The sequence below is a fragment of the Hyposmocoma kahamanoa genome, unplaced genomic scaffold (genome assembly GCF_003589595.1).
Source record: "Hyposmocoma kahamanoa isolate Upper Pololo Valley unplaced genomic scaffold, ASM358959v1 215, whole genome shotgun sequence".
Lineage (NCBI taxonomy): Eukaryota > Metazoa > Arthropoda > Insecta > Lepidoptera > Cosmopterigidae > Hyposmocoma > Hyposmocoma kahamanoa.
The window spans coordinates 2810644-2829963 of record NW_020653736.1 but is presented as its reverse complement, the minus strand read 5'-3'; the positions used below and the strand labels follow the sequence as shown (position 1 = coordinate 2829963).

At 36.0% G+C, this 19320-nt stretch overlaps 2 protein-coding genes across 2 annotated transcripts; one reads left to right on the top strand and one right to left on the bottom strand.

Moving 5' to 3' along the window:
- Positions 1-9073: 9073 nt before the first annotated feature.
- LOC113227774 (replication stress response regulator SDE2) lies at positions 9074-10254 on the bottom strand. The gene is made up of 2 exons (XM_026460779.1): positions 9401-10254; positions 9074-9359 (listed from the first exon to the last, which is right to left on the bottom strand). The coding sequence occupies exon 1, from the start codon at positions 10151-10153 to the stop codon at positions 9428-9430; it is 726 nt and encodes a 241-aa protein (XP_026316564.1). The 5' UTR covers positions 10154-10254; the 3' UTR covers positions 9074-9359; positions 9401-9427.
- Positions 10255-10954: 700 nt separating this feature from the next.
- On the top strand, positions 10955-12242 carry LOC113227752 (ubiquitin-conjugating enzyme E2 C). Its single transcript, XM_026460744.1, has 2 exons — positions 10955-11139; positions 11220-12242. The coding sequence occupies exons 1-2, from the start codon at positions 11039-11041 to the stop codon at positions 11647-11649; spliced, it is 531 nt and encodes a 176-aa protein (XP_026316529.1). The 5' UTR covers positions 10955-11038; the 3' UTR covers positions 11650-12242.
- The last annotated feature ends 7078 nt before the right edge of the window (positions 12243-19320 follow it).

Sequence of the window (19320 nt, the reverse complement as noted above, 5' to 3'; positions counted from 1 at the left end):
ATGTCTAATATGTCGCTTACAGTATTTATTTACTAATACCATGCTCCCCAAATTTAAATGAAGAAACAAAAAACTAAATTTGAAAAAAAAACCAACGAATTTTGTGAAAAAAAAGAAACATAACACAAAATAAAAACAGAACAGCTCCAGAAACTAAGTTGTAGTAGTGTTCATTGGAGGTATCGAATAAAATCCCCAACTTCTTTTCGTTTAGGGCACCCGTTCCAAGCAGTGAAACATATAATATAGGTCATTGGTGATGGTGATACTTGTATAAAAAAGCAGCAATTTGATTTCCGTGTAATTTCCGGGCCATTGTTGAATTATTAAATTACAATGTACAGTCATATACATGAGATACCTTACCCCCTAACATAAACGGACCTTTTGGTCTGAGAGCCATCTTACGTATTGAACAAAGAAAAAAATAAAGCAATTTCAACTTTATTGTGTGAGCAATACAGTGGAGAGTTGCTTGAAGGTAATCAACATATCTTTAAAACCAAAACTAAATTTCGTCATTTAACTTCCAAGTAAAAAGTTTACAATACCCGTTGTTCGATTCCAGGAGCACTGTGTTGTTTTAACGTTATATTTCTAAGAGCATTGTTTCACTTTTTAATGTTAACGTTGACAAGTCACTATATTTGTTCACTAGAAATTGCCTAAGGTTGGTGGGTATATATTATTAGTAAAGCGTAGGGTGGGTAATCAGGCAATCGCTCTGCAGTTTGCATACGATCGTCACTTCTTCGTTTCGTTCCTATTTGTTTATTCAGTTTTAATTACTTTCAAGTTTGAATGACTTTCAAAATTTCCTTTCTTCTTTTAATATTATATAGCCCTTAGCGGAATTGTCAAAATTAGAAATTATTGTTCTGTATGAACAAGACTTAGGGTCCTATTCCAGAACTCTACTCAATACTCAAGTCAGGACTTGAGTATTGCAGTGAGCACTGCAAATCATACTCAAGTCCTTGCCATTAGGGTCGTATTTCCAGTGCTTGAAATCATACTCAAGTCTGCTCAAATCCTGACTTGAGCATTGAGTAGAGTTCTGGAATACGACTCTTAGACATTCCTTACACCTATCCAGACGTTAAAAACAAAAAACAATATTATATAGTCATAGTTAATGGTTTGATTCTCAACTTAAACAAATCAATGTCATGTTCTTCTCTGGTGTAGGCGCGTTCCGAGCGTGAGTATCCAGTGTCCTATTCCGATGAGTGACAAATGCAAATTCTTGGGTTTTACGTTGGATCCTACCATGAATTGGAAACAACACGTAGACACGCTATGTGATAAGCTGAGTGGTGCGGTGTTTGCTCTGCGTAAACTAAAACCCTTGGTGTCCCGTAATGCGTTGAGGCATGCGTACTTTGCACACTTCCACTCAACTATGATTATGGTGTTATTCTGTGGGGCAATTCGACAGACGCTGACAGGGTAATACGTATACAAAAGCGAGCGTTACGAACTATAGTTAGCCTCCTCACCCACCCATCCACCCACCAACCCAGAGGCAATCCTGCAAGGCGCTGTTTAGTGTACACCGAATAATGACCCACTCGCGATATGTTTTTGAGGTCATTATGTTCACACGGAAACACTTAGCACGGTTTGGGCGAGTGGAAACGATGGGTGGGTGCTTATGTCGTGCGGGACAACTCCGATCAGTACCGTGTCACGAAAAAAACCTGCGGGATATAGGACCGACCTATTATGAGCACCTACCTGCCGAACTATAAAACGAATGTAGTGAGGAAACGTTCAGGTGCAGACTGAAGAACCTTTTATTGGAAAAGTCCCTTTACTCAGTATCAGAGTACACTCAAAGTACTTAATAAATAATTAAATTATTATATTTATCAATGAATTTGATATTTCACCGTATTATTATACTGTAATATGCATTTATTAGTTATTAAGAATCCATAATGACATTTTCTGTATACACTTGACATTGTTAGTTTAATTCTCTTGTTTATTAGTTTAATTAATTATGTTGATTGTTATGACTCACTACTATATAATAATTTGTTCATTATTTTGTAAACTGACGCTCACTTTTCGAAGAGCAGTATAAAATGACATGCACTTGTATTTGTATTAAATTTGTAATGTTGAGAGAAATAAACTAAACTAAACTAAACTGAACAATATTTTATTTTTAAAGTGAGTCGAACCATTGCTCGCCTCAATTTGCAAAGCAGTCTTTATACCCCTTGGCCACGACGGCGTTACCAAAGGTGACTGAAATTTGTGTTCTGTATTTAAGCAAGAGCCATACGTTAAAGATCACATTCGCTTAAAAACTTTCTTAAAATGTCATTCACCAATGAGACGACCAGAGAGTCATACCAAAATAAATTTTACCGCTCACAGGTTAAAGATTAAGTTTGCTTAACAATTTTCTCCACATTTTTGTACTCAGAACTATAAGGTCGACAAAGTCGGCTTGGGGGGGCAGGTATCTTGTGTATATGACTATACATAGAAAATCCCACGATATTATTTACTAATAAATTATGAGCAATGAGTGATGACAAGGACGAAGCCACAGCATTGTGCTGCTTTTCAGTCTCCGCCTGTGTTCTCTACTAACTAAATAAATAGAGACGCATTTGTTTTACGTATGTCCGTCTGCAGGGACGTGTAATGGGTCGCAGCGGCTATGTTTGCGAGTCCTGTATGTAATAAACGAATTTATATAATTTTTTTTACAGCAAATAGGCATAAATTTCAATTGCTGGTATATACTCCTACAACACAAACTCGCGCACACACACTCACGAATTTTTTTGGTCAAGCGTGAGTAGTCCAAAAAAATTAATTGTCAATATAATTAATTAATTTTTTTGACTACTTACATTTTTAATGCTAACCGACTCTGGTTCTTGTAAGGATCGAGATGAAAAAAGAAGGAAAAGAAAAAGGAGAAAAAGAAGATGGCTAAACATATTTCTAGGACCAATATTTGTGTTTAAAATACATGTTTCTTTGCTTAATGGTTACACATTTAATAATATATTATAAAAGTGAAGTAACTCCTGCAATTTAACTTTTTTATGAAGCCACGTGACGGGACGTACAAACAAATTATGCACCTGGTGGTAAGCGACATGCTTGTCCGTAACAGTTGCACTGCCGTTCAGAGCTTTAAATCGCAAAGATCTGAGGGCCACTGCCACTGTAACAATGGAGGACTGTTCCTTTCAGTGGTGTGGGAAAAACAGCAAAACATCTAATTACAAAACAAACGGAATCACATTTCATCGGTAATTAAATATTAAATATGTAATTTTTCAATTTTCTTCCATTATAACAAAGCTTTTTAAACTAGTCGATTTAAAGTGAAACAATTGACGACGTCCGCCAATTGTTTCGAATTCGGAATGGCCAATCCGATGCGCAGTTGTCACCGTAATGATTTGGCAAAATAGTTTTCAAACAAATTAAATGACATTTTGTCTCTATTTCTGGTTATATACTCGAAGCTGCCATTATAGGTCTCACGATAGATAGAAGCCTACAGCTTAGCGTGGGGTCCGCTGTTAATTTGTATTGTACCCTGGTCTTAATTGCTAACTTAAGAGTTGATACCACTTAGTTGGTATAGCGTCTGCCACGGTATGCCACTTCTAGCATACTTTTAGCGATCGAAGGAATTTTTTCTGAGTGTTCGACCTTTGTATTAATAATAATAATTTTATTTTTTGTATTAAAAAACTTTGTATTAATAAACTAGTGGAGTAATTTCACATAAAAATAATTGAATATCAATTCAATAAAAAAAAATTGATGTCGATACTATCTCATCTCGAATCCAATTTCAACCATTTTCCCGTATTAATACGGTTCATTTTGCCAGTGTCGAGCGGCACTCCCTCTCACTTACTTTATTTCTGAACTATTTTTTAACAAATGAAATTATAATCATTTGAAAAATATATATCGTTATAGTTCACTGTTCTATTTAGTTCAGTTGATATTAAAAAAAACCGTTGGTACCTATTGGATACAGTTATTTTCTTGTAAAATTTCAAAGCAGGCAAGTTTGTGTTTTTTTTCTATCGCGAAAATTTTTAGAATCAAAAAAAGGAGGAGGTTCTCAATTCGTCTGTATTTTTTTTGTATGTGTGTTACGCGATAACTCCGCCATTTGTGAACCGATTTTGATGATTCTTTTTTTGTTAGAAAGAGGGTACCTCAGATGTGGTCCCATTTAAATTTGTAGAAAATATTTCACCTCTAAGGGTGGTTCATCCTCTAGGATGAATGACTTTTGAGAGCGATTTTTTTAACCGGGGGTCAGGTTATTTGTATGTATGTTACGCGATGACTCCAACCTTTTTTTGATGATTCTTTTTTGTTGCGAAGAGGGTACCTCAGGAGTGGTCCTATTTAAATTTGGAGAAAATAATCCACCTCCAAGGGTAACCAAGGGATGAATAATTTTTCAAGTCAGTTTTTTTAGTACTCTGTACTGATTCTTTATACTATATATTTTTTCCAAATTGCTCCAACACTTTCACTGTTATGCTGAATCACTCAAAGCCATTGAAGGTTGTATAGACTCTTAACACAACTGTAACGCACCGAATTTTTTTTATAAGCCTATGTTTTGATGGTTGCTACACTTTGGTAAATTTTTTTTTCGAACCTAAACCATACCTACGTTTCGGTCCCATGGTCACAGCTGACTATTATAGTCTTTTACAGGTCCCACGGTCACGGGTCACGGACTATTGTCAGCCGTGACCGTGGGCCGGAAACTTCGGTTTGTTTGGAAAAACATAAAGTGATTTAGATTCAAAAAACATTGATTCACGATTTTTTTCATATTAATACAATATTCAACGAAACTCTAGTACCTAGATGTTAAGAAGGTTTATGTGTAAGAAGGTCCACTGAGAAACTTTGGCCAGTTCTGCTTCACCATGTTTATGAACCTCTTCTCAAGTGTTACCCGAAAATACTAAGGCAGTATCATCATCGCAAGAGACCACCCTTAATAAAACCTTCCTAGTATCTAAATTACATAGGTAGTTTATATAGGTAAGGAATAGTGTTGGACCGAGGACACTCCCTTGAAGTACACCAAACGTAACATTAAAATCATTACTCATATAACCGCCTATCTTTGTTCTTTGTTTACGATCTTTTAGGTATTCTTGCAGGCGAGCAAGAGAGTTGCCTCTAATTTCAATATTTTCAAGCTTCTTTACAAGAATGAGGTCAGAGACAGTGTCGAATGCCTTTTTTAGTCCAAAAAGATTGCTAAACATTTTTGCCCATTGTCTAGGTTGTCAATAATCTGTGACGCCAGGGAAGTTACAGCATCTTCTATAGACAAGTGTTTTCGGACACCAAGTTGTGTCTTAGCTAAGATGGTCTGTAGTTATTGACATCGCCCCTTCCTCCATACTTGTACACAGGTGTAACAATAGATTTTTTAGAGCTCTGGAAAATACACCTTGCGCAAAACAAAGATTCGCTAAATGACAGATAACTGGCACAGGTATTGGATATATCGCAAGTAACTTTTTAGAGAAGTCTAAGGTACTCTAATAGTGCTGGGTGGGTCCAGGAGCACTATTAGACTCGATATTCATAAGACTGTGGTCAACTTCATCGGGATCCCAGTATCTAGAAAGGAAGAAGGAGGAGACTTGTGAGATTGTTGTACTTGGTAGAAGAGAGAGGCGCTTAACAGAGTTGTTAGCTATAATTTTTTCGGCCAAGTCAGAATCAATACTGGCAAAACAGTCGTTTACATTATTAACAGAGATAGTTGGTCTTTCAGCAATATAAAGTAGGCTGGTGTCAGTAGTTTTAATTTGCTTAAATTGTATAATCTCGTTAATAGTAGTCCATAAAGTTTAAGTTAAAGTTTTTACACGATTTAGTTAACTTTTCACGTTCGTATTTGCGTTTGAGTTTTTTAATTAGACCATTACAGTAGTTCCCATATCTCCGATATGTTATGCTCAGAATTTTATTATTAGGGTCGAAATTTTAATTGTTTTTGCATAGTTGTAAGCAGTGTTGGGCAAAATTTAATTATTCAGGCAATTAAAGATTGACAATTAATTAATTGTCAATTGCGTAACAACAATTAACAAATGATTAATTGTTAATTGCGGTTCTCGCAACTAACAATTAATCAATCGTTAATCGCGTATATCTACAAATAACAATTAATCAATTTGCAATCTTTTCAATGTTTTTGATTAACAATTAAAACTGACAATTATGATAAATTTATAGGGCATATGGGTGAGTGAGTGGGTGAGTGAGTGGGGGAGTGAGTGGGTGGGTGGGGCAGGGGGTGGGTTTAGGGGGAGGATTAGGGGGTGGGTTCGGGGGTGGGTTAGGGGGTGGGAGAGCTTCGGTTTTAATTGTTAGTTTCTATTGTTTCTTAGAACAATTTATTATAATTAATTGCGACGTTGCAATTGATTTTAATTGCAATTGATTTCAATTGAATTGATTTTTTAGTCTGATTGAAATTTAATTGATTAACGCCCAACACTGGTTGTAAGTATGGCTTAATTATACGCTTACTTCTAGTTATCCCTAAAATTTTAGTATATTCGGTAAGTGCGGTTGTAATTTTACTAATCAAAAGATACGTTATTTCGTTTGGGTCCGTTAGTAAAAATAACTCTGCTATGTTTGACAATTTTAGCCTGCTTAAGGCATTTTCGTAGTTGATTACAATTTCAGTTAATGAGCAGCTTGCCGGAGACGAGAAGTTAGATAAACTAAGTAGTACCATCTGATGGTCTGTAATAGATGTGTTAAGGACTGCAATAGACGCAGATATTCTATTTTTGTTAATCTTTAACATAAAATGATCTAAACCCGCATTTTTCCTGGTTGGAAAATAAATAAATACCTATTTCTGCCGCCAAGTATAGGTGAGGGTGTCGCTTATCACCAGGTACACGGCTTTCTCGTCCCGTCACTTGATATCATAAAAAACCGACCTCAAAAATCATTCATCCACTAGTTTGTCAAGTGTGGATATTTTTAAAATTTTAATGGGACCACGTCTAAGGTACCCTCTTTCCAAAAAAATCGGTTCAAAATGCCGTTATCGCGTGACAGGCATACAAAAAAAAACAGACGAATTGAAAACCTCCTCCTTTTTTTAAGTCGGTTTAAAAAAATTAGGCAGCCATCTGTTTAATCCAAAAAGAGCATTACATATTATAAGGTTTAATATTTGGGGCTAGCAAGTGTAGGTACACAAACTTATCCGCAAAGCAAGTCGGAACAACTGGCAAACCCCCAAGTATATCTATTCGTTTATTTACTTTGGAACATTATATAAAAAGTCATTTATAGAATATACAACACGAACCATACTGGGAAAAAGACACGACAAGTCACAAGTAGAGTTTATTTTAAATAAAAACAAATCAACAATATAACGTTTTCGTTACGAAAAATCTTAAATAAAAATAATTCTTTGGCTTATAACATGAAATAACGCCTTATAAAAAATTTGCAATAGTCTAAGAATACAATTACGAAAAAATTGCCCAAACACTTTTGTGGTCATAACGAATCAAAACGATATTCAAATCATACTGATAACAGTGATAACATACAACTCTATCAATAAAGCAGATTAATAAAATAATACAATCTGCTAAACGAGCGTGCCTTCGTAACGGTTTGGAATAGTAGGTTAGAGAACGAAAAAATCTTATCTTAATAATACGTACATGATATTACGTAGTTACTAAAGTTTACTACTTAAAATTAACTTCTTATACTAAGATGTTATACACTAACATCTGCTATGCTGTTCGTTACGCAGAGATTACAGTAACTAAACGGAGGTTCTAGTCATCGTCAGAAGGCTGCTTGACCCAGAAGCCCCAGGGAGCGTAGCCGTCGTTCTTAGTAGGGCCGCGGTACACCTTGATCTGGACCCTCGATACGTCATCTGAATTTTTTTTTGGATAATTGGATTTATCAAAAGTGCAACTCAAAAAAAGGCTTGTTACATTTCTATATAATAATATGTTTTAATAGTGTAGAGAAAACAAAAAATGTATGAGGTTGTTGACGTCACAAAGTCAAAATACCTTTCCTATCATTGCTCTGCCTGCTGTCATCATCGTCTTCAAAATCCTGTGGCCGGGCAGAGACCAGCCCAATTAGTAACAGCAGCACGAGTGCCCGCCAAACACCTGTCTGAAAAATGATAGCAACATTTTATAATTATTTACAATTGTACAAATTTGTTGTACATTTTTTGCAGGCGTTTTGTTGAGAAATGACGTACGCGAATAGTCAATTTATTTCACTTAGCCAAAGAGCAACATAAGTTAGACAAAGCCACCAGGTATAATATTTTTATAAAATGTATCACTTATTACAATATTAGTTCTGAATAGCATCAAACGAAATAGAAATGTTAATATACCCAATAAATCTTACAGGACTAATCTATAAAACCAATAATGAAACAAAAATGGAATTTAAGTAATGAAACATTTTTTCGGATTTAAATCGGTCCCTTTACAGGTCCCATGGTCACGGTTGTCTCGACTGTTGAGTTGAGGGCCCGAAACGTCGGTTTGTTTGAAAAAACAAATATACGCTATTTAATTCTGGAAAAATAGTTTCATTTCCTATGTGTAACAATCGCGAAAACCTAAGAACTCGATAAAAAAATAGAATAAATAAATAATGGCGAAATTACATGTTTTTTTATAATACCAAATGATGGGACGAATAAGTCGTGCGCCTGGTGGTAAGCGACACGCCTATCCAGAATAGTTGCAGTGCCACTCAAGAGCTTTAAATCGCAAAGATCTTACTGCCACTGCCGTCAACTTGAGACTCAAACTGACAAGAAAGGGCTTCCCGCCCTTTTCCCATTTGGATAGGCAGACCATAGCCAGACACTTACTACAATTCTAACACGTCTTTCACCTCATCGTCACTCCATCCTTTTTACTCACTCTTTAGTTAAGGGTCATTCTCAATGAAAAATTATAACAAGGCATGTTTTTTAAAGTTTTATTTTTTTTCTTTAATTGTTTTGACATCGCAAATAACTTAAATAATATTACAGTTTTATAAAGGTGCACTGTTTGAAATTGTTAATCATTTCCAAAATATTTAAAATATCCATTCCATGTCCGAGTTAAAATTATTAATTGTTTAAGATTAAAAAATTACAGTCATTTTGAAATCATGTAAACACAAACGTTTGTAAACATAAACTTTATTTTTAATATTTGCAACAATGACCTTTACGAAGATTGCAAGGGTGCACAAAAGAAGCCTCCCTGCACGACTTACTATTCATTCCCTGTATGCCATCTATGCAATAAGAAGAACAAAGATTGTAGAGAATATTTTTTTATAAGAACATAAACGCAAAAGAGATATATCTAATCTACACTTTACTGCTAGCTTCAGAAGCATGGTCAGACTCATTGCCACTATCCGTTGAGGTGGCATGCCCCCTTCTTGGCTTCTCGGGTTCATCATCCTCATCATCACTAAGTGAAGAGCAGTCAGACAAGTCTGCGTCAATCCATAACTTCTTCTTTTTAGCTTTGGGTTTTTCAACTTCTGCTTTACGTTTCAAACTTTCATTTGATGTTCCAGCCGCTTGCCATCCAGCATCTACAGCTGCGCTTACACGTTCTGGTATCTCCTCACTCTCTTTGACGTAAGCAGGATTGAGTTTGACGTCAATTTTAGGCTCAGCAAGTATCCGTTCAAGCTTCTTTTGTTTTCTTTCTGCTGCTTCCCTTTCTCTATCTTCTTGCCCTTCTAACCACTTCCTAAGCCTCTTTTCTTCGTTGATATCACGCAATCGACGACCAGAAAGATCTCTACATGCTTCACGGTTGGTGGTTTTCTCAATTTGTGCACCAATAGCTCGCAACATAGACCCAAACCCTCCTTTACCTCCAACGAGTTTTGTAAACACTCGAATAATATTTTCATGGTTTTCCAATTGTAAATCGGTAGATACAACCCTCCCGTTGATAGTCACGTAAAGGTCCTCAGCAGAAACACCATGTTGTTGCGAAATTTTCTCCTTCAAACTTGATACGTTTTCGCAGTAGACTTCGGGTATGTAACGGCCTTCGAAATATACTTGATGAGGCATTTTTATAATCCTTACGTCGTCTTGATGCAATTAAGCAAACACAATTCGCTAATATATTAAAATTATGGGAAACAGTAAACACGCCTATATGTTTACGTCGTATGACATTGAGTGAATGGAAAAGAACGCAAAATCCTTGCGACTCATCCGGTAGAGTTGGGGCAGACATTATCCTGCATTCCTGACCCATAATTATTTCAACTCTAAATCAACCGTTATTTTTGAATAGTTTTTTGCAATATTATTAATTATATCTAATAATCAATATCTACTTACATTAAAACCCATTATTGCTTTATAATTTCACTATTTTTCACTGAATTTTTACTCAATACTAATCGTAACAATAAATAGAAGGGCCTTAAATAGATTTATGGATTTTCTTTTTGCCTTCAATTTGTGTCGCTGATCTCTAATTTCATGGTTAAGTGAGCATAAACTCGCGAAAAGAAAGTGAAAGTCAAATTTTTATTTTACTTTTTAACACAGTCTCAACAATTGAGTGAAAGGCTGTTGTAGTTATGAAATTATTATTTAAATGTTTATACCGTGGATTACGAACTGTATAAAGTTATTTTATACGCTTTAATGGTCTTCTATGGAAATTTGTGTTCATAATCAATGCGAATCCCACTTTACAATAAAATTTCAAAAATTTACATAATGTGCTTCGAAAAGCGCTGTAACGTTATTTGTTATTTCTTTAAAGACAGCTCCGTCTTAGCATACTAGATGGCGTTGGTGTGTTACGTTGATGGACGCCATTACGTTTGCTGTCAAAAGTGAACCGATATCCAATAAAATCGGAGCTTTTTGAAATCGCAGAAACTCGTCTTGTTGTTAACAGAAAATTGGTGGCGTAAAATTTTGTTATCTCGTCCTATTATGGCTCAGAATATCAACCCGACTTACGCTTCATCGTCAAATCCCGCCAAACAAAACGAGGACACGATAAAACTGCAGGACAATCATGCAGTCAGCAAAAGGTAAGTTATCCGAAAATGCGTTCGATAATTCCCTCTGTTTGCCTACGTTTTGGAGGTAACAAGTGTTTGTTTATTGGCAGATTGCAAAAAGAGTTGATGGAGCTAATGCGGTGTGCTGATAAAGGTATATCCGCGTTCCCCGAGAGCGACAATCTTTTCAAATGGATAGGGACCATCAACGGACCTCAAGACACTGTGTACGCGGGACACAAATACAAATTATCGCTGGAGTTCCCTAATTCGTACCCTTATGCGCCACCCGTCGTGAAATTCATTACTCCGTGCTACCATCCAAATGTAGATACAAGTGGTTTAATATGTTTGGACATTTTGAAGGACAAGTGGACAGCTCTGTATGACGTACGCACGGTGTTGTTGTCTATCCAGAGCCTCCTTGCGGAGCCTAACACGCAAAGTCCACTAAACCAGCAAGCGTCATATCTGTGGCCGAACCAAGCTGCTTATAAAAAGTACTTAGACGAATTTTATAATAAACACAAAGATTCATAGTGTGTAGTTGTAGTGTCGTATTATGTTTTGATTTGCGTTGTATTTTGTGTTGTGAATGTTTGAATCATGTTTGCAAAGGACGGGAGGTCAATCGTAACTTATTTTTCGCAGTTTTCTTTTATCAAGTCTAATTTCTCATATAGCAGTACTCACAACACAATATGCAAATGTGCCTCATATTTTGAAATCTTAATTTACATAAAATAATACCTGTGACAACAACAGATTCACAATGTACCCACCGAAATGTAAGAAATAAGTACCTAATCATGAAATAACTATTATATACCATTCATTTGCCCTGTGCAGTAACTGTTATTGTATTGTATATTCTCTTCCCTTCTAACTGACCTTGGTACAAAAAGGATTTCTAATGTAACTAAATTACAACCAAAGCAAAATATGTCATTTTTGAAGTCAGTTTCAAAACAAACAATCTCAGGCTTTAACAACATCCATTAAGATCTCCACTTAGTCAAATTGAACTTTAATTTAAATTAGTACAATATTGTTTAGCATGTTGCCTCCCCCAGGTGCGTGGGCCACTGTGAACGAGATCACTGACAATTATAATTCTTTAGTGCAATTCAAAATTTTGTTTTTGTTATATTATACCCTTAAACTATATCCTGAGTATTCCAGAACCTTAATAGTCAAGCTTGTGGGAATCATCGTTCTGTGCCTAATTTCCATAGCAGATTTTAAATTATTTCTATTATTGAGTTTAGACTTCTGCAAGCAGCCAATGTCAGTCCCAGAATCAAAAGTAGCATTCTTACAAAAACATGATTTTTTTATGTTTGAAACAACATTTTCTTTAGTAGTAACAGCAAAACTTAACAATTGAAAGTTTGGTAAAACAAAAACACGGTGGTGAAACTTTTTTTCGACAGATGGTAATACCTAATTTGCATAATTCTTAAATTATTTCTTTTCATAATGGCACCTTTGTTTACGTTTTTGATCGCACTCAAAGTATAGTCGGTGACTACCTTAGAGGATGGAAAAAAATAAAGGAATAGTCTAAGGGGACTACAGACGGCAGACGTGAATTTATTGACAAATTAAAATTGAGGATTTTAATGGCGATATGTTCGTTTCCTTGATAAAAAGTAAAGTCAGCGATTGGTATCATAAATCTTCTGAATACAGTGATAAACTCCAAGTCTAACATCTTCCAATAGGACATCAACAAATACATTGAGCCCCTGAAATAGACGCGCGGCGATAATTGCTTCAAGTCTGTGTTGACTGCAGCAGTTATATGTACATATCGACTTCGCGCATGCAGTCCATCTAGAAGAAAGAGGGTAGACAGGTTGCAGCAGGCAGTACACCCTCAATTAAAGATAATATACGATGCTACCAACTGTACTGTAATCCAGTTACTAGAGGTGTACCTGAAACATATCCCTATTCAATTTCAAACTGACTATTGTTTTCCATTTCTTTTCTTTCTTTCATGGACATACATCAAGAAACTCTAAAATATTTAATTATGGTAACAATGTTCATATTATATTATAAAATAAACACTGACCACATGGGTATACCAGAAAATCAAAGACAATTATTGAAGGTATTCTTTTTTCAAATTAAACGTTCTGGTATATGTGACAGTGGTTGATATTAATATGAACATTGTTATCACAATTCAACCTTTTTTAGCGTTTTTATATATGTATAAGTCGCCTATTACATAGATACGTTCATACTATTTTGTCATTGATACTGCACAAAGGTATTATGGTTTCCTTTTATGTACATACATATGTATAAAATCTCAAATACTCTGTAATCATTTCCACTTTCATCTCAAACCAGTATCTTTATCCATTGATAAACAAATATTAGCTAGGTACAGGTTTTAAAAGTTGTCTAGTGCAACAGGGAGAATGCGTTCTTTTCAATTAGGTAGAGGTGAAGGAAGTCGCCTGATGAAACCTGCGTGTTAAAGAAGGTTCACAACCCTTGGAAAAGTGTGAAATGTGGCGGACCATGACCCTGATCACCAAACCAAGTGAACACGTTGAACAAGTTGTGCGCCACAGCAGTGGCAGTGCCACTCGGAGTTTTAAATCGCAAAGATAAGAGGGACACTGCCTACTGCGCCCGTCATTCTAAGACATGATCATCGTCACATGGGACTCGTCAACTTATGTCTCAGAGTGACGGGCGCAGTGGCAGTGCCCCTCTGGTCTTGGCGAATTAAAACTCTGAGTGGCACTTCAACTGTTATGAACAGGCGTGTCGTTTACCACCAGGCCCACTTACTTGGTTTTAAAATAAAAAAATCACCACCACCCTTACCCTTCAAAACCGGAAGGAACTAATACTCACATTACAACTTGGCGGCAGAGATATCTAGGTAAGGTGGCAATATTTCCCTAGACGAACTCATTCACAAGAAGCTCTACGGCTACTAAATACAGTACATTACATAGCGTAATGAAGTCCTAAAACTAGATACTATAGGCCTGTTTATTTGCTCCTATCTAGTTTGTATGTTACACTATTGAGATAAAATTCATTATGCTGTGGTTACAAAAACTCGCTTCCAACGGAATGGAGGGCAATCCTCGATAATGTAAATTGAGGTTTAACGTAACCACTAAGGGATAAATAATAATAATAACGCGCACACACTCTTAGCCCAGCACTAGAGAAACCCTGTATCGCGGGTGCCTTGGACACACACATAGACAACCACAAATTACACCCAAACTCACGAGATAAATAAATGTAGACAATTATTTCTCCCGGCCCGAGAATCGAACCGTTCGGCCATAGAGGTAGCAATAAAACTAGAATAATTAAGTAAATTAATAAAAAAAAATATTTTTTGTTATGCAAGCAACCGATTTCAAAGTTAGTGGAATGACCTACATATGTTTGCCAAGTTTTATTGAATTTATCCCCTAATTTGCCGCCTTTAGAAGTGGAATATTATCTTCAAATTTCAATGGGACCTCTATAGAATTACCCCCTTTCCAACAAAAAAAGAAACATCGAAATCGGATCACGAATGCTGGAGTAAACTCGTAACATACAAAAAAGAAGTCAAATTGAAAACTTCCTTTTTTGGAATCGGTTATAAAGGGTGTCGAGTGATATAAAAACCATTCGCTCGTCTTTAGTCCTACTGTCCATGTTAAGGGTCAGTGAACCTACGACCCCTTCCCTATCACGAGGCGTCAACGCGAGGTCGTTGACATCGCGGTTGACTAGCAAACTGCTAAAACAACGTAAGTTTAGATTTAAGTACCCTTTATAAAGTAATCTATTATTAGACTAAAAAACCAGGATATGTTGTGTCTAGATTAAAAAGCTATATTGTTTCTCTTGTGACAATCGTGGGTAAATTATCTATATAGAAAATAATATTAGGGTTCCACCCCCATGTTGTGGATATTTCAATATTTCACATTCATATGGCGAACGGCTACGGAGTAATCTTTATGCCCTGAACGCTATAACTTGGGCCATTTTTAGGTGCATGCTGCATCGTCGCCCTCTTCGTCACTTTCCATCAGGTGAAATGGAGATTAAATGGGCATCTATTTTTTTTTTTGTTAAGAAATTAAATTTTTCCCACATTTTTGCTTTTTTCACGTTTTTTTTTTAAATTTCCACCATTTCAAATAATTTGGACAATAATAATCGTAGTCATGATCTAAAGAAATCATAATCTCTATTTTTCTAAGGCTATGTATTTTTTATTTAGCCGTTTACGTCTTGAGCTGTATGTGCTGTGCCAATCTCGTTGCGTTAATGGTTATTTAAAAAGAAAAACAAAAGATAATTTGAATACATTATAATTTTTGATATCATTTTATAAATTATATTAATAACAATTTTAATAAAAACTATCTACATCTGTACAATACAATCCACCACTCCACTAGAGGTAAAATAAATATTTTTATTTCTATTTCCAATGCTATTTCACTATACCTATTTCTCTTCCATTTACTCAACCTCAACGAAGCCACAAAGAAGGGTAATAGCGTCGTTGTAGCAGAAAAGTAATACTAGAAAATTGTCAGCATCATTATTATGTACATTACGGGAATGTTTTGCTCAAAGTACAGTCAGCATTAAAATTATATAACAATCAAGTTTTTAAACGTAACACATACAATACACAAAATATTATAACAAATTGGTAAACGTTATCTACATGATCAGACTTCTAAAAATTTGTGTAAGTATAGTATAATAATAATAACGCAACACAATCATAGCCTCGCACTAGGGAAATAATAAATTCAAAATGCGTTTAAGATTGCAAATGCAAATAATTGAACTCCACCTTAAATTTAAACATTTCAAATTTTATTGACAAAGTTGATTAATTAGTTTGACTATTCAAATCAGTTTGATGCTGACTGTACTTACCGAATTAAGAATGATTCACATTAGACCGTCCCGGGCCCGAGCTGTCTCAGAGTCATCCGAACCTCGGACGTGCTGCATATTCATATTTACCGCCCTTAGAGGCGGAATTTGCCGGGCGCGACACGTGTCCGAGGCAACCGAGCCTCGTACGTGCCGCACGATCTTAAATTAAACTGACTCAGTCTGTAGGACGTGGTTTACGCTCGAATACGTACGTACGAAGTGTTATATCACATTATAAAGCACTGAGTAATTTCTTACACACTCAATTAATCATCCATTTTTTTTTAAAAGAACGTAAAGTCGCACTCTCGGACGGGGTGCGTAAGACGCACTGGAGAATGTTCACATCACAACGAGCCGAGGATGGCCGGGCCGCATCCGAGACTCGGACGAGCTCGGGCGTCTCTCGTCCGTGTCACGGACGCGGCACGTTGTAATGTGAATCACTTCATATAAAATGTACGCAGTATTTCCAATCCGAGCCTCGTACGTGGCTCGGCTCGCGCCCGGCACGGTCTAATGTTAATGCCTTTATCTTACAAAAAATCACGCATACACTGTAACTCTGTATAACATTCGTAACGGTTTAAGTTTTTTGCATATGTATTAAAAATTCTTAGAAACCAAGCAATCAGTCTACATAAATAATTGTTTTCGAATTAAATAAATTGCATTCACACCCACCAAACGATAAAATAAACGTGTAATAGACTAAAGAGCACGACGTTACGTCTTCGAGTACCAGGATGGAATCAGTTTGGAGTAATGTTTACATAGGTTTTTATGATTCCAAGCGCGGGCCTGGTGGTAAGCCACACGCCGTATAGCAATTGTGTTTAAATCGCAAAGATAAGAGGGGTACCGCCACTGCGCCCGTCATCCTGAGACAAGTTGACAAGTCCCAAGTGTCCATAATTTTACCAGCACCTTCTTAACCGGAACACAGCAATGCTCACATTACGGCTTGGCGACAGAAATAGATAAGGTGGCAGTACTTCCCTGGACGAACTCTTTCACAAGGAGCTACTAACTACTAACTATTGCTACTAAAATATCTATTTCTGCCCCCAAGCAGTAACGTGACCATTACTGCGTTCCGGTTTTGAAGAATGCTGGTGGAACTACAGGTACTGCACCTGTTGCAGGTAGGCGTTTCGCTTACAACCAGACGCACTAGTTCGTCCCATCACAGAATAATGATACAGGTCTCCCACGAATAGACTTGCCGGATCAAAACCTAGAGCTCTTTTTATGCAATATAAAAAGACAAATACACCTAAATAAAGAACTTTTATCATTTTAGTAACCCTGTCAAAATTGCTATAATATCCGACGTCACCCAAAACTGGTCCTATTTTGGTACTCGACGATGACATAAGATGCACCTGAGATGTTTTAATTTATTAGCCGATATCCCTTCAAGGAATGTTCAGTTCATGAAACAAAACAACCTTCATTGCTGGAAATTATGCGAAAACAAGGACAGATACTGTTTGTTTTGTTGTCTCAATAAATAACGGTCGCTCAACTTCCAAACACAAAACTCAAGGAATATTTTCAAGCGCCATCTATTGTTAAAGTGTTAAACTATGTAGTTAACAGTTGTCATTATTTTGGCCAAAGTAGGACAGTCTTATTTAGAGTACTCTGTGGTCTGTATGCAGTTGTCATTCGTGCCCACTCCCTTTCGGGTATGTCCTATGTAAAAATAAAAGTAAAAATTTATTTTTTTAATTGTGTGTTTATGTTGTCTGTTGTTGTAGATTCCCCTCTCGGCGAAGTCTAACACCGAAATTCACTGGTCAAATTTTAAATAATAAATTAATAACTTAACTTGTTGCCAGAATCATCGATTGTATTGATGGAGCTACATATATGACACTTCAACAAAACAAGCAAGGCGTCAAATTTCCTTGATTCATGTAAACGTACATACATTATATTTCTTAACTCGAAACATAACTTTAGCATCTTTGACCTTAAATTATAAATAACGACTAGAGCATGTATTTACAAAAAGAAAACAAATTAATTAAATTACATGATATGAGAAAGTAAATGCATTACCAACTGAACAAGAATGAAACTTGACCGATTTTTAACTCCAGCCCATGCGCCCTCTTATCTTTTTTCACGACTTAAAACAATATAATACCATTATGTACAGTCAAGAGCACATCAAGCTTGACACTTTGGACTTTGGTCCGTTCTTATTGCAAGCAGCATATAGTTAATTTTAAACCTTTAGTGTCAAGCTTGACGTGCTTTTGATCCTGTACCAAGCCGCGTGGAAAAGGAGCTGTTCCAGCAACCCAATAGTGGATTGTTATAATGAGGGCTTATTCCCGGTTGTCACTATTGACTTTGTTCCCAATGGCGACAAATCGGAAAAAAAATCCCATATGTTACCAGGTGGTGACAAACGGGATAAAAATCTCAGTTCTTGCCAGTGGTGCTTTCCACTGTTGACAAATGGAAAAAAACCCACATGTTACCAGGTGGTGACAAATGGGATAAAAAGATCTGTTGTTGCCACTGGCGACAATTAGAATTTAAGATATCACAGTAGTTGTGAGTTTTAAAAAAGCAAATGGAATAAAAAATACCAATTAATGTTTGTTTATTGCCGCCATCGACAATTATTCAAAAAGTCTGGAGACTATAAATATAACAAAACAGATAAAATAAAAAAAATGCAAATTAGATAAGTAGACTTAAACATTTTGCATTTCTTTTTTATTTTAACTGTTGTTTTATATTTATAGTGTCCAGACTTTCTGAATAATTGTAATTGATGTGATTATTTTTGTGATTTTTGATTATTGTATGGTATTGAAATATCTGATGCGTAAGACTGATTTTTTTAATAAGATCTATACTTTTATAATTAAATTCGAATTTTATTTTATTACCTTTCGATGGCGGCAATAACAAACATTTCATTCAATTTGTTTTTTTTTACCACTAGCAACTGTTGGGATATTTTAAATCCATTTGTCGCCAGTGGCAACAACAGATCAGATGTATACCTATTGTCACCACCAGGCCTCCGATTCAGAATTCTTCGATATTTTAAGCGAATCGTTCGATTGGATATCGTTCTCGAATCGAAGGGCGCTTTCCGAGCCATTGAGAACATTCGAGTTAGACGTTCGACCGGATTATGGATACGATATCATTATCCAACAGCGTTTACGGAGTTAGTCGGTGAAACAGATTATAAGATTAAAATCCTTTTATATGCATTTTTAAGACTTTAAAGGCCTAAAA

Excerpts from the sequence above, each read along its gene's own strand:
- LOC113227774 (XM_026460779.1), bottom strand. The coding sequence starts at position 10,153 with ATGCCTCATCAAGTATATTTCGAAGGCCGTTACATACCCGAAGTCTAC.
- LOC113227752 (XM_026460744.1), top strand. The coding sequence starts at position 11,039 with ATGGCTCAGAATATCAACCCGACTTACGCTTCATCGTCAAATCCCGCC. Across the intron at positions 11,140-11,219 it reads AATCATGCAGTCAGCAAAAG|ATTGCAAAAAGAGTTGATGG; the intron begins GTAAGTTATCCG and ends GTTTATTGGCAG.